General features: G+C 40.3%; 1 protein-coding gene across 51 annotated transcripts in view; it reads right to left on the minus strand.

Moving 5' to 3' along the window:
• Nucleotides 1-14,981, minus strand: part of Wnk1 (WNK lysine deficient protein kinase 1) — a 126,394-nt gene extending 111,413 nt beyond the window's left edge. For 48 of the 51 annotated variants that reach the window (XM_087655628.1, XM_087655625.1, XM_087655623.1 and 45 more), the window contains exon 1: nucleotides 13,210-14,981. In XM_087655628.1, coding sequence (XP_087511754.1) covers nucleotides 13,210-13,968 — 759 coding nt within the window. In that variant the 5' untranslated portion in view covers nucleotides 13,969-14,981. 51 annotated transcript variants of the gene reach the window in all.
• Nucleotides 14,982-16,528: the final 1,547 nt, after the last annotated feature.

Consider the following 16,528-nt stretch of genomic DNA (forward strand, 5'->3'; position numbering starts at 1 on the left):
CTACTGGCACCAAACTTCAGCACTTCTGAGGGCCATATAATTCATTTGTATGTAAACCTAGCTCTTCTGTGGTCTGAAGCAAGATAACATAAATTAAGACCATAACTTCAAAACAATAAATTGACATTAATAATAACAGGGCTAAAGGTATATATAGCACTTGCATAGCATGTGCAAGTCCTTGGATTTGATCCCTACCACAACAAAAGCAACATTAAAAAATACTTCAGATAGGCTAGAGAAAGGGTTCAGTGAGTAAAGGTCCTTTGTTACATGCCTACCAATCAAGTCCAATCCCCAGAATCCACTGGTTGGTGGAAGGAGAGAACCCACTCCTGAACTCTGATCTCCACATGCAAATTAACAAAATACAATTCTATTTAAAAAAAAAAAAAAAAAAAGCAGATTGGGGATTTAGCTCAGTGGTAGAGTGCTTACCTAGCAAATGCAAGGCCCTGGGTTCGGTCCCCAGCTCCGAAAAAAAAAAAAGAAAAAGAAAAAAAAAAAGCTATATTTCTGTCATAACCTGAGTAAGACTGTATTTGTAATAGAAAAATAACATAATCTAGGTTAGGCAGGAAATGAGATAAATTATGTATGTCCATAAGTAACTATGCTGTAACTGTTCAAAATATTTACAGTAACTCTTAGGCCAGTGAGAGAGAACAATATCAACCATGCCAGAGTTCACTCTCATAACTCACATGGTTTAAAACGAGAGAAACACCAATTCCAGCCAGTTGTCACATGTTACAGACTTCCAAATACATGCTGTGGTATGTGCCCTGTATGCTTGCATGTATAAGGAAGGAAGGAAGTGAAAAACACACTAAAGTTCCTCCACCTCCAAGCTTAGTCAGTATACAAACTAAACTTCCTCAAATATTTTTCCTATTGCTTTGAGAAAGGGACTCACTATACTGCTGCCTTGGTTAGTCTAGAAATCACTTTTTAGATCAGGTTGGCCTTGAACTTGCAGCAATCCTTCTATCTTTGCCTCTAGAGTGCTAGGAGAACATGTCCTTGTTGATCAATCATACCCATCAGTTTATTTTGTTTGTTGAAACAGGGCCTCCTTATGTAGCCCTGGCTCGCCTGGAACTCAATATGTAAACCAGACTGGCAAACTGACAATGATCCACCTTCCTTTTTCTGAATGCTGAGATTAAAGGTGTGCACCACCAGGCCTGATCCAGCAATACACTATCAAGTATCACTGTTATTTTAAGCCCCTAATATTTGACTTTTAACAAAATTTTCTGAGAAAGGCAGGAGATATGGTTTGGTAGTTAAAACAACATTGAGCCATTCTCCCAGCCAACCCAAGTTTGATTTCCAACACCCACATGGCAGCTTACAACCATTTAAAAAGAAAAAAAAAAAAAAAAACAAAAAACAAAAAACAAAAAACTCCAGTCCCAAGGGATCCATTGGCCTCCTCAGAGGATCCAATACTCTGTCTTCTGACCTCCAAGGGCACCAAGCATATACATGATATAGACATAAATGCAAGTGATATACCCATACACATGAAAGAAAGAAAGAAAGAAAGAAAGAAAGAAAGAAAGAAAGAGAGAGAGAGAGAGAGAGAGAAAGAAATTATCTGAAAAGCAGTGAGGTTTCTTGCACCTCTGAACAAACATTAACAAGTAGAAAACAAAAATAAGTTTGGCAGTTATCAAGAATGACTTAAAACTTTGTTCAAAATGATAATATAGCAAGTGATAAACTTACAGTCTTAACTAAATATTTCCATTTGTAGACCAAACAAATCTCTAAGAACTTAAAAATAATACATACCTGGATAAGAACTCAACTGTAAATTTAGCTTCATGACCAAAAGTTTAGTTATAAAATTGGTACTTACCAAGTGCTAGGATTGCAGCCAAGTACTATACCAGCTGGGCAAGCACTCTACAAATTATATACCCAGCCAGGAAAGTGATTTTTCTAATAAATTAAGAAAAATAAAAACATGTATATTGCTACTTTATTCACTAAAGCAAAGAACTGGAATCAGCCTAGTTGTTCATCAGTAGACGATGGAAGTTTGATATATACATTTGTATGGAGTACTGGTTAGCACTAATGTAATCGCAAAACTTGTAAGAAAATGGACTTACAATATATATTTAAGTAAGGTCCTACATTCTCAAAAAAACCTGCTCATTTTCCCTCGTATGTAGAATCTAGCCAATAATATATGTGTACATGTAAACAAATGTACATTTGAGCACAGTATAACATATACAAGAGAGGCCACGAAAAGGTAAATATTAGGAAATGAAGGAGAACTGAATGCAGGTGATGAATACAATTAAACTAATTGTTTTTCCAGTTCTAGCTGTCAGAAATTTTTCATTTTTGGTGTGTATAAGTGTATAAATATATATTGTATAGTCAAAGTGTAAAAGCCAAGGTGAAGCACTACAACTTCAAAAAGGCTATCCTAAATTACAGGAGTTTTACTGAGATATATATATAGACTTTGGATCTGGTTAATTTTGATGTGAGGTGATTTTTTTATTTGTAAGTTTTTGTTTGTTTGTTTGGTTGGTTGGTTGGTTGGTTGGTTGGTTAGTTGTTTTTTTTTAAGACAGGGTTTCTTTATGTAACTCTGGCTGTCCTAGAACTCCCAACTGTACTAGACCAGGCTGGTCTCAAATTCAGAGATCCACCTGCCTTTGCCTTCTGGGTGTTGGATTAAAGACCTACCTCACTACTTCCCACGGTGTTTTTATAATAAAGTTATTTTAAAATTTTTCCAGATACTTGCAGCCATTAGTAACTTCCACTTGTCTTTCTTGCCAACAACTACCATACTCAAAGAATACAAGAAGAAATATTTCTGATAAAGACATGCTGCAAAATGACTAGAGAAACACTTAAAAGAACAGATTCCCATTTTTATAATAATCAGATGATCAAAGCACTACAAATTAAAAAGAAAAATGTTAAATGCAATATTTCTCTAATCAGCAACAGCAAAGAACTGTCATTTATAAAGAATGGTAGTGAAAAAAAAACAGAAAAGGTGCTACAATATTTTTAAAAGGAAGTAGTAAATTTGCTAAAATGTCAACTCTTTTATAGCATTTTAACGGGGTCAGTTTGTAACAGACAATAGAAATAGAACATTAAGCTAACCAAAACTTAAAATTTAAATTTACAAATGTTTACGTAAATAAAAAATCCAATAAAAGAAAAAAATATAAAAAATTACAAATGTTTAAAATGTAAGTGAAATCAACATAAATGAGCTCAATAACAATATATATTTAACCAATAAGCCAAATATTATTCAACCTGTAATGCTAATTGAAAACTATTAATTTTAACTTTCTGGTCCTAAACTTGCCAAATTCAATCTGTACTTAAAATACATATCAATTTGAATGCAAATTTTTCAGAAATATTAGATCCATATTTAAACCTCATACAATTTACAACTGATCATCTTTATTTTAAGCATATTTTTAAAGTTTTGTGGTCATTTCCAGATGACACAGAACCAAGTAGCCAATACCCTTAAGAATGCCAGTATGTCCAAGTTTTATTGTGACTACAGTATCTCACCTATGACTCTCCATTTTTGAGAAAGACACACTGTCATAATAGGAAAGAGTATAAAAAAATTACTATCACAAATGGATGTAAGAAGAGTAGGCTCACAGACTGACTAACAAAATAACAGCTGCATTGAACAAGAAAAAGACACATCCAACTTCATTCTCTGCTTTTCCTCTTGCAGGGATCCTGACCCTACCTGCTCCCAATCAATACTCTAGAACAAGAGACCCTCCCAAGAACCCTCCTCTTTTTTTCCTGGGATGATGCCTATAGAACTTGATCCTGGAATGAGGCCTCATGGTGAGACCTCCCAGTAAGCCCATGATAGTGCCCAATCAGACTGGGATGACTTAGCCAGACAGGTAAGAACAGAAGGGGCCTTTATCACTTTTGTTTCTATTTCATAGGAGATTGCAGTGCTGCGCCTGACCTGAATGTTCTTTAAAGGCCTAGGGGATATACAGCCAAACCTAGAAGCATGAAAAGATTCAAGTAATACAAACCCAAAACACTAAAGGTCATGAAATTTACTCATGCCTAATCTCCTTTAAAAAACTAAAACCAGTTCTAACAAAATTAACAATTCCACTACCTAGTACAGAGACTATCAGAAGCATTAATAAGGATGCTGAGGAAACTGAGGCCAGGCATTATGCACCCATAATTCTAGCACCAAGGGCAAAGCAGAAAATTAGGAATTCAAGGTCAGCTTGAGCTACATAAGGAGCTACTGTTTTAAAAACAAAACAAGTATTAATGACAAAATCTTTCTACTTTGAAGGCAAAACTTCAGTTACATGAAGTTATTGCAAGTAGACACATCCTGTTTCCACAAAATAATCTCACAATGACTGTCAGAATTATGTCTCTCTTTAAACACTTAAGCCTGGGGGCTGGGGATTTAGCTCAGTGGTAGAGCGCTTACCTAGGAAGCACAAGGCCCTGGGTTCGGTCCCCACCTCCGAAAAAAAAAGAACCACACTTACTTAAGCCTGACAGAAGTAATATTTTCTAACTAATATCTGTAATATCTAAAAATGTATAAGCACATTTGTTGTATGTATATATTGCCTAAAATGCCATTGAAAGTGGCAATATGTTTCAGGAAGAAGTATAACATGTGTAACAAATTTCAGTAAAGTCAAACTGATTTCTTCCAGAAAGCATTTTCTATTAGAAAGAACAAGAACTGAGATAAAAGATCTCACTATGTACCCTTGGCTAGCATGGAATTCAGAGATCCACCTGTCTCTACCTCCCTAGTGCTGGGATTATAGGCAGTGCCAGCAAGCCCTGAGCATGTCAGTGATCTTAAACAAGTGGTTAAACCTGAATTTGTTTCTCAAATATAAAAGTCAAAAACTATACTATCTGCCCTGTAGTGTAACTGTGACAAATAAATTATACAGTGGTGTTAGGTAAACAAGTAACTGTCAATTTTTAATAACCTTTCCCCAGTAATTATAAAGAATTCACTTTGCAAGCACTCTTAAAGCCTAAAGTACTACATATGTATAGTAGTTTTTAAACTTTTGTCTAAAATTAAAAAAAAAAAACAAGGATACACTAGAAACAATAATTCAAAAGTTTCTGTATAACAGAATTTATTTAAAATCTTGCTGTCTTGGGCAAGTCACATGGCTCAGTGGTAAAAGTACCTGCCAACCCCAAGTCCCATGCCTGGACCCACAATGACAGAAAAGAGCTGTCCTGAAAGCTGCCCTCTGACACAGATGACAAAGCACACATCTCCTATACATTTGTGAAGGTCAGGGGACAACTTTCCAGATTCCATCTTCTCCTTCCACTATGTGAGCCCCTGAAATCAAATTCAGGTCAACAGACTCGGTGGCAAGCAGCATGACCTGCTGAGCCATCTCACAAACCCTCAATACTTCAACCTAATTATTTTTATTATTTTACTTTATATACATATAACATATCTGTATATATATATACAAATATATATATATATATATCTTTGTGAGGAATGTTCAAAGATAACATCAAAATGACAACATAAAATGACACTGCATAATCACACCTAATATTTATTTAGGGACCAAGTTTGAGCTACATGTTTGAGGCAGAGTCTCACTCTGTAGACCAGGCTGAACTATTTTTTTTTTAAAGATTTATTTATTTATTATATAAGTACACTGTAGCTGTCTTCAGACACACCAGAAGAGGGCATCAGATCCCATTACAGATGGTTGTGAGCCACCATGTGGTTGCTGGGAAATGAACTCAGGACCTCTGGAAGAGCAATCAGAGCTCTAAACCGCTGAGCCATCTCTCCAGCCCCAGGCTAAACTATTAACTCACAGCAATCTCCCTGCCTCAGCCTCTCAAGGGCTGGGAATTACAGGTATTTAGCCACTACACCTGGCTAAAGCAGCTTTTCTTTATCCCGGCTGTACAAGGACAATAATTAACATAGCATTTGCCCAAGGCAATGAGAATCACATAGCAAAATAATAAATGCAGGTAACCTAGGATTTTTTGGTTTTGTTTTGTTCTGTTTTGGGTTTTTTTGTTTGTTTGTTTTTTGAGACAAGATTTTGACCAGGCAGACCTTGAACTCTGCCTGGAACATCTGGATTTAAAGACCTGTGACACCACTGCCCTGGGGGCAATCTAGTTTTTAATTTTATTCACTTGAAAATGTGGCCTCTTTAAACCAAAACAGAGATTATGCTAAGCCTCACCTCTTTCTTTCTTCCCTTTTTTTCCTTTTGATTTTTCAAGACAGGGTTCCTCTGTGTACAAGGCTGTCCTGGAACGCACTCTGTCTCGAACTCGAGATACATCTGCCTCTGCTGGGGCTAAGGTGTGTACTGCCACCACCTAATACAACAACATCTACTTCTAAAAGACCAGATATCTACCATGGTTAAAAACCATCTATTAAAATTCAAGTTACTGAAAATATTTTTTGGTTTTTTGTGCTTCTTTTTTTCGGAGCTGGGGACCGAACCCAGGACCTTGCGCTTCCTAGGCAAGCGCTCTACCACTGAGCTAAATCCCCAGCCCCCTGAAAATATATTAATATAAAGAATAATAAGGTTAAATATGGTGGCATACACCTTTAATCCCAACACAGAGGCTGGTGGATCCACATGAGTTCCAGGCCATCCCGGTCTACAAAGGGAGTTCAAGACAACCAGGGTCATCACAACCAGGGTCATCACAGAGAAGCTGTCTCAAAAACAAAATCAAACAAAACAAAAACAAAAAAACCCAAAAACCTAACATACCAAAAATCTCTAAACTGTAGTGATTAATATTTCAAGTATTTTCAGAAATTATTTTATTTGTTCTGCTATGGTTTTATCTAAAACATTGATTCTCAACCTTTCTAACGCTACAACTCTTTAATGGAGCTTCTCTTGTGGTAACCCCCAATCATAAAATTATTTCCATTGCTACTTCATAACTAATTTTGCTACTGTTATGAATTATAATATAAATATAAATTTGAGAACCGCTGATCTAAAAAAATTTAAAGCTACCAGAAATAACAACAGGATAAATTCTTAATACTACCAGTAATGGTTGAATATCAAGTACCAAAGGATAAATTAGGGTAAATTTCACATGACCAAGATCTTTCAGCACTTGAATTTTTAATGTGAACAGATGAAATCAGTCACCAGGTAACATTATATTCTCACTTGTCTTTTATACAATAAAATCTTTCCGGGGCTGGGGATTTAGCTCAGTGGTAGAGCGCTTACCTAGGAAGCGCAAAGCCCTGGGTTCGGTCCCCAGCTCAAAAAAAAAAAAAAAAAAAAAAAAAAAAAATCTTTCCAAGTTCTTAGACTAGAAATTAACATCATTAATTTGGGTCAGAAAAAAAAGGTAAGGGAAAAAATAACAAATTTAAATTCCTGAGACTGTGAAAAAGAACAATTTTTAAAAGTCAACTAAATCCAATTCTCAACAGTTATTTTCAACAGCATTAAATATGTATTTTAGAATTTGTTTTGTTTAGAACAGTGTATCTGTAATTCTGTAGCCAGGCTAATCCTACACTTGTATTAGACCTTACTATTTCAGCCTCCGAAAAACTGCATTGCTTGAATTCAAATCCAGGCTCTACTAAATATTGCTACTAGAATTACAGGTTTGCACCACCATACCAAGTAAACATACATCTTAAATCCAATCTTACCTAGCCAAAATCATATTTTTTCTAATTGTTTCTGAGTTTGAGATCAGCCTAGGCTACCTAGTGAGTACTAGGTCAGCCTGGAGTACAAAGTAAGCCCTTATCTCAAAATCAAAAACCAAAACAATCAAATGGGAAGACTCAGTTCAATAGGTTACTTTAAAGCTGGCAAAGGAATAAATTATGGTTTGAGTCACAGGACCAAATCCCATTTCTGCAGCACTGCTAATCTTGAAACATTAATATCCTGTACTTCGAAGCAGGCATGGTTGCACACCTTTAATCCCAGCACTGGAGCAGAGAGGCAGGTAGATTTCTGAGTTCAAGCCAGGTCTACAGACCAACTTACAGGGCAGCAAGGGCTACACAGAGAATCCTATCTCAAAAAGGAAAAACCAAACCAGACCAAACAAAAAAATCATGTACTTAGGAACTCAAACCATAACTTTGTAAAAGACAGTTTAAGATACAGGCACTAAATGGGCTGAAGTGTAAACAAAAATTCTAACTTTTACTTCTTTTTAGGTAGAGCTGAAAAAGCTCATCAGTATATACAGCATCAAAGAAACTCACTATTTAGAGACAACCTATGAGAAAAAAGTCAGAAATAAGTAAATTACTAGGTCTGTTTGTTTTCTTAAAGCAAATTATACTGTTTCCTAATGAGCATGCTCCAACTAACTATCCTCCATAAGAGTAAACTGTACAGAACACCCTGGGAACATTTTTCCAGCAACACAGTCGACCAAATAAAAGTGATTTTGACTAACAGGTCCTGATAAAAGAATTCTTTTAGGAGTTCTCAGTTTATTACTTAAGATTGTGGTATCAAAATATTACCTTTTTATTACTGAGAAGAGATTCTTGCTTTGATAAATAGCTACACATATTGTGACCCTAAAAATAACCTAACATTAGGAAGTTTGATTTGTACACCCCACTCATTCATCCTCCAAAGTCTAGATCCCCATATGAAGTGATAAAAATTAAACATTTATTAGACTTTAGAAATCTGACAGCCAATTCTACATAAAACTAGTATTACTTCATTTGAAATTACTAATTAGCTATCTACTGGGACTACAAATATAGTTTGGGTTTTTATTTGGCTTTTTGTTGTTGTTGGTTTTGGTTGGTTGGTTTTTTTTTTTTTTTTTTTTTTTTTTTGGTTTCTCTGTGCAGTCCTGGATTTCCTGGAAAATCAACTATGTAGACCAACTGGCTTCAAATTCAAAGGATCAGCCTGCATCTCCTCCCAAATGCTGGAACTAAAGGTGTGCGCCATGAGCATGCGCCTTTCTTTTAAAAAAAAAAAAAAATCTTTATTCTTCAGAAAGTTAACATATATACAGTCAAATATATCCACCACCTTTCTCCCCTTCAAGTCCCTTTAATGTCCCCCAACACATATTCCTCAATTCTTTGACTCTTTAAAAATAGCCTCCTAATTCCAATTTGTTGTTGCATAGGTTTGGGACTGCATAAGAAACCTACCAGTAGGGAACATCATGATAAAGAGAATGAATCTCCTTCTCAGAGAAGTTACCAACTGCCAAAAACTCCTTAGGATGCGATAGGCCTTGAAGAGAATATCTATACCAGAAATTTGGCTGGCAAGTTTATGTTGATAACCACAGCTGTTTCCTGGACCTTTTGTAATACTGAGAATTGAACCCAGAACTTGGGGATATTAAACAAATATTCTAACACTGAACTAAAATACTCTACCACTAAACTACATCCCCAGCTCTCTTCTCTTTCTGAGTTACAGTCTCACTGATTTGTCCAGGCTGACCTAAAACTTACTCTGTAGCCTAGACAGGCCTTGAGCCTGTGATCTTACTGTTTCGGCCTCCTGGAATAGCTAAAATTATAGGCCTCTGCTACCAGGTCTCACTTGTAATTGCCTTTAATATCTTCCAAATTACTGAATCATAACCATTTTAATGTTTGTTCTTTTCTAACATAAGATAAATTATGTAATGCCCTACATATTTCAGGTCCTTATTTAACAAACAAGTAGGTGGGAGAGAGACCCTGATTTCATCCAATTTTGCAACTTTCACAAGTTGGCTCTCTCTTTCCACAATGTAGGTGCTAGAGATTGAACTATTGGACATCAGGCTTAGTGACAGGGGTCCTTACCTAATGAGCCATTTCCCAAGGCCCTTCTAGTTTTTTTTTGTTTGTTTGTTTGTTTGTTTGTTTGTTTGTTTTGGTTCTTTTTTTCAGAGCTGGGGACCGAACCCAGGGCCTTGCGCTTCCTAGGCAAGCGCTCTACCACTGAGCTAAATCCCCAACCCCCCCTTCTAGTTTTAATACACTAAAAATTTTAAAACCAGGCATGGTAGTACATACCTAAAATCTCACTGCTAGGGATATAAAAGCAGGAGTTCAAGGCTATCCTGGGCAAATCAGACTTTTAACTTAATGGAACACAGTACTCATCCAGACTTGGTTCAATCCCTAGTAAAATGGGAGTGGAGAAAATGTGCATTCAATGTCAAGGGGTATTTTTTTTCCTCTCCAAAGCTTTACTTATCTTTAGGTTTGACCTTTAATTTGGACCCAAATATACTTTGATCAAAAACAAAATGATACAAAACAAAACCCAAAAAATACTGCCTGACTACTGTCATTAGGTGATCTTATACTAGGAGTCACATTTGTTTATTTTTAAAATGGAAGAGGACTTTTTTTAAGTCAAAAGAAAAATTTTTCAGAAGCTTGGTTAAAGGCCATGAAAAGTTCTAAAACTCATGGCTTCATTCTATAAGCTAAGATTCATTTCATTCTGCTTCCAAATGGTGACTTTGATTAAATATAATAGTCAATGTAAGATTTTTCATTAGTGTGATCACGCCCACATCTACATAAAGAACTAAGTCCAAAGCCAGGTGGCGGTGGCTCACACCTTTCATCCCAGCACTAGGAAGACAGAGGCTAGTGAATTCAGGGCCAGCCTCAGCTACAGAGCTAGTTTCAGGACAGCCAGGACTGTTTACACAGAGAAACTCGGTTTCAAAAAACCAGAGAGAGAGAGAGAGAGAGAGAGAGAGAGAGAGAGAGAGAGAGTGAGAGAGAGCACACAGTCCAAAAACTTAATACATTCTGAGAAAAACTGAGGAACTTTAAAGTTATTATTGTGAATTATTAGTTCTAGGACATAAATTATCAGTCCGTGAAAACAAGCATACTACATTCTGAAAAGTCCTCTTAAAAATGGAATATTTGACTGCTACAGATATAGTTCTATGTTATAGCACTTGCCATAGTACAAAAGATCCTCAGTTCAATCCTCAGAACAAACAAAACAAAAAAAGTAATAATAAAAATAAAAAGAGCACACATTTATAAATGAAATGTAATTAAAGAATTGAATTCCTGGATCAGTAATAGATCCTTAGTACGAAAAAGTCTTCCTGTAAATCAGTTACATCTAAATTATTGAGTATGACTGACCGGTAGTAGTAGAGGCATATTTTGACAAGTTTACCAAAGAAAGAAATAAACAACCAAACAAAGAAGGTAAGTTAGTTTGCCTAGTATGGCTAAGGCAGAAGAATCAAGGGTTCAAGGCCAGCTTGGAGTACACAATGAGCTCCAGTACAGCCTTCATTATACAGAGTTTTAAAAAAAAAAAAGTCACATCTCTAAAAACAAAATAAACTTACTAAAAGTAATTTAGTCACATTTCCAACTCTAATCCACTATAAAATTAACAAGGCATTATTTTACTTCATATTGTGCTTAGAAGTTCCATTTTAAATGTTGAGCTCAAGGAACTATATGTTACTGAAGAACTTTCCAGTTTCAAGTTTGCTTCCACATGCTGTGTTAACTTTCTTTCACATTTTAAAAATAAAAACAAAATAAACACGCAATTTCCAATAAAGGAAATTTCAAGCATATAGGAAAGTAGAGGGGAAAGCTTAATCGACTACCTTGCACTGAACAATCATGTGCTAATAATTGTTGAAGCTGGGAAATTACTAGCTACATTCCCCTCGCCTTTATTAGATATTTAGAAGCAAATGCCTAACATTTCACATTTCATATGGCCTTGGGTCATCTGGAAATCAAGTTGTTTGTTTATTAGTTCTTAGGTAAATCAAGTTCTGAGATTACTTCAGTTACTTTCCAATCCTATTTCAGTTTGGTTCATTTTCTTGACAAGAAATGATGTAGCTGAAATTCTGCTTCCACCACTAAAGTTCATTTCTGGATTCAAACAAACCAATATTTACACAGATGCTTTATAATAACAACTGTTTGTTGCTATAATAAATCAAGCAAATAGTCCAAACTAATCTATTTAAGTCTAGAATATACCTGCACTTTATTTATAACCTGGAATTTTCCCTGAGATAAAAAAAAAAAAAAAAAAAAAAAAAAAAAAGCACTGTAATCCTTCAGACTTTCGGGAAGTTTCATTTAAAAATCTTTTATATCCCTAGCATAGTGGCATGAAGTTTATAATCCTAGCATTCTGGAGGGTGAGGCTGAGGGATCAACAAGTTCAGGACAGTCTGGGCTATACTTTAGGACACCGTCACAATAATCTTTCATAACAATATTACAATAATGATGGTACTGTCACAACTTTCAAAGCACTTATACAATTCTGCATGGACTTTTACTACTCAGTATGGACTGAATAGGACCAAGAACAGACACTCTAATGAAGTGTCAGATCACAGCTAGCCACATGGCTTAAGCACCTGTAGGTAGGTGCATACTGTACCCTCCTACTCTGAAAGCACTTATCCTTAAAGGGAAAGAAAAGAGAGTTTTGATGGCTTTAAGGCAATGTCTTACTATGCAGTCCAGAATGGCCTTGAACTTGAAGTTCTCCTGCCTCAGCCTCTACAGTAGTAGAGATTTTCAGGCATGCCCTGTCACATCTAGAAAGCATTTCTGTCTTATTATCTACTAAATGTCTATGCTGCTATCAAGTACAGGGTCTGGTCTAACAACCCGATCTTAGAGATGGACACACACAAGGCAGTTCATTATTGCAGAGACTTAAATGAGACTGACGTGCACAGGAACAAAAAGATTTGATATTTACTTAACACAAAAAATGTTCCCAAAGGCTGAGGATATATATAGCTCAGTGGGAAAGCACTTGTCCAGGCCCCACTTGTTCAATCCCCAGCACAAGGAGGGAAACCCTTTTCCAATAATTCCATGTTTCCTGGCAGACATTAAACACACAAGTTTGTACTTAAATGACGTTTTATCCCCTGCCTGATAACAATCCCTCGACACCAATAGTTCCTATCGTTTTCCAAACACCTAACTACAGGCTCCACAATCTCCCAATTTCCACCTCTTCGGATGCTGGCCTCCCCCGCCCTCCTCTCAGAGTCACAGAATTACAAGTAAAGAGTGAACTCGACAAACTGGCTTAACCGAGTCAAATTTGGGATCCAAACAACAGAATAAGAAGGGAGGTGGGGCATTACCTGCAATTCACACCAGGCGACTTCCACAGTGGTTTCGGTGTCCAGACCTTTGTAGACCGTCTTAAAGGAGCCTCTGCCGATTTCGATGTCAAATTTGAGAAAGCGACCGTCATTGGACATTCCCACTGCCTTGGTCTCCAGCTCTTCGATATCATCCTGTTGCTGGTTCCTTTCCTCCTGCGGCTCTTTGGCACTGGCACCACCGCTGCCACTTCCACTTCTGGACGGCGGCGGCTCCTCTTTGCTACCCACGAGGCTGGGCTGGGACACCGGGCGGTCTTTGCTGGTACTGCTGGGGACGGTCGCGGTGGCCGAGCCTACAACGGCTTGTTCCCCAGGGGAGGCAGCAGCCGAGGGTTGCTGAGACACCTGGGAAGCAACGGTGGCCGTCAAAGTTTCCTCTCTGTGAGGCTCGGGTGGAGCACTCTGAGGCACCACTGCGGGTACACTAGGTTGAGGGATAGAGAGAGGGAGGCCCGGCAGCTCCAACGCCGTGGCATTGGAGTCGCAGATGACGCTTCGGCGGAAAAATCGGTGCTCCGTGGGGGTAGTGGTGGCGGCCGCCCCACGACTGTCCTTGTCCATAGTGTGCCGGCGGCGCCGGTATTCCTCTGTCCTGCCAATTCCGGAGTCGGCGACCGCGGCCCCCAGTTTCTCGCCCACGGAAGAATCGGAGCTTGAGCCATTCTTGGGGACTGGAGCCGGAGGCGAAAGGAAGCCAGGAGTGCCGCTCTGCTTCTCTGCGGTGCCGTCAGACATGGTTGGTCCGGTGGAGTGAAGAATGCGGGCTCGGATTTATGAATGAAAAGGGAAAAGGGTGGCCCGGAGAAGCCACCAAGAAGTGCTGGGCAGCGCTCCTACGGCGGGCTCGGAGCCACCGGACGACTCCCACTCAGCACTGACAAGGCGCCCCGAGGGCGACGCGGGACACTGAGTCCGGCTGCGGCGGCTGCTGGCACCGAGGCTGCTGCGGCTCACGGAGCGGGCTCGTCGGCGAGCGAGGAGGGAGCGGAGCCACGGGGGTTAGCGCCGCACAGTCCGCATCCATCCTGCAGCCAGCGGAGGCCGGTAGGGCTGTGGCAGCAGAAGCGCCGCAGTCATGAGGAGCAGGGCGCGGAATTGGCTCCCAGGCGAGCGGATGCGACGAAAGTGAAGACGGCTAAGCTCCCGCCGCAGCCGCCGCCGCCGCCGCCCGCCGAGCACGGCGGGATAGGCCCTGAGGGCGGAGGCACAGCGCGCGAGGGACGAGCCCCGACGCCGGGCGGTGGCAGCCCGGGGCACAGGAGTGGGAGGGGCCGCGCAGGGGAAGGAGGGCCGAGGCCCGGGTTCCCGGTCTCTCGGCCGCCGCCTCAGGCAGCACGCGCCCCGAAGAGGGGACCAGTCTCAGAGGGCGCCCATCACTAGATGCTGAGGGCGGAAGCCTCGAAGCCTCGAAGCCTGAGGAGCGGCCCCCCCCGTCCCCGAGGCCTCCCCGCCCGCCCCGGGCCTGGCGAACCTCTTCCCCTCTCTGGACGGCGCCGGGGGCAGAGGAGGGAGGGAACTGTGGGGAGGGGAGGGCCGCTCACCGCGGGGCCCGGGCTCCGCTACTTCTCTGACCAGGAGGAGAGGAGACCGAAAGAACTGGGAGGAGGGGGAAAGGGAGAGAAGAGAGCAGTCACCCCACTAGGAGCCTTCTGTCAGCGAAGAAGGGAGTACGGGATGGCCGAGCAGAAGAAACGCGTCCGCCCGGGAAACTCTCCGCTTTAAATGGCGCCGATGTCTGAAGCCTCCACACAGCCCGCTTGGACCCCGCCCCCCGCCGCCCGGGGCGGCCCCGCCCACATCGCGCTCGGGGGCTCTCGCGCAGGCGTGCGGAGCTCGAGACACGATGGGATTTGTAGTTTCTGAGTGAAAACCGTGAAATGGGCCTAGGAGGAACGCGCCTACTACTTCCGTGATGCCCTGCGATTGCTCTAGCCTGGTGCCTCCTGGGAATTGTAGTTTCTTTTTTGAAAACCGCCCCTTCTGAAAGCCTGATGGGAGCGTCATCCTGGGTCGCTCAATTCCATTCCAAACTCAGTACTCCCTATCAAAATCATTATTTAAGAATCAATCGCAAAAGAAGAGAAGAAAGGAGAGAAAAAAGAAAAGAGAGAATGAGAGACTTCCGTCATGCTCTACTTAGACAGCTCATAAAGCTGCCATGGATTGAAAAATGATCTGTTGTTCGTCTTTAATGGAGAGCCTCCTTAGTGTTGAGTGATTAGAGGTGTGGGAGTGAAGAAGAAGGTAAAGCTGGATAGAGCCTGAGTTCGAAGAGTTCCGGGAAACTTTGTGAAGAGTACACATAAGATCACTGTTGATTAGATGGGTTAGGGAAGACAAAATATATTCCATCCTTCTCTTCACAACAACTAAAGCCACATGCTCATCTCCAGTTTCCAAACAAGTACTTTGGCTGCAAAGATGGGCTGCCTACTAAATAAAACCCAGGATCAGAGCGGACCTCTTTGCTTTGCCAGAAACTTAACGGGAACCAGAGTTGTGGGGGGCGGGGAGAGGCGGGTGACAGGCAAAGGAGGAGGTCGAGTTCGAAAGTAGTCTACGTCTTTGATCTTTGATTACAAATTTGAGAGGACATAGTTGACTTTCGCCTCTATATTTGAGTAAAATTTATTTTCCTTTTGTTTTGTTATACTCCCCCTCGGTGGCTCAGTAAAGCATCCCCTTTAGCATATGTATACATATGTGAATAACACCAAGACGCGGAACTAGGGAAACCTAGATCCGTGCAGTTACAGTAATGGAATTCTTCTCTTCAAAATATCCCTAGTGCTTCCTGGACCACCTTTGCTACTACGTAAGATTATAGTTGTAATGAGCACCAGGGGGCACCAGACAGAGAAGGAAATCAAATTTCTGAGCCAGATGGCAGTTACAAGTCTTAACCCAACCGGTGAGAGCGGGAAGCGCTTAAACGTACGCAACCGCACCGGAGCGTGAATACGCTGCAGCCTCAGCCCGGGACTGGAACGAGCTCTGAAGCGCGTTTTCTTAGTCCAAGACCCTATGAGAGGAGCAGTGATTTGGAAGCAGCTAGACAGAAGATTCGTTGACTCAGTGTATCTAGATAAACTCCGCATAGAGAAGTCTTGCTATACAATTGATATTAACTTATCAGAAACGTTTAAAAAGAAGTTAGTACTCTCCCCCCCCCCGCTTCTCTCTCTCTCTCTCTCTCTCTCTCTCTCTCTCTCTCTCTCTCTCTCTCTCTCTCTCTCTCTCTCTCTCGCTGGCCCCGAAAGCTACCATATAAGTTTTAGAGTTTGTTTGAAACCTA

The sequence above is a fragment of the Rattus norvegicus genome, chromosome 4 (genome assembly GCF_021556685.1).
Source record: "Rattus norvegicus strain SHRSP/BbbUtx chromosome 4, alternate assembly SHRSP_T2T, whole genome shotgun sequence".
Classification (NCBI taxonomy): Eukaryota; Metazoa; Chordata; class Mammalia; order Rodentia; family Muridae; genus Rattus; species Rattus norvegicus.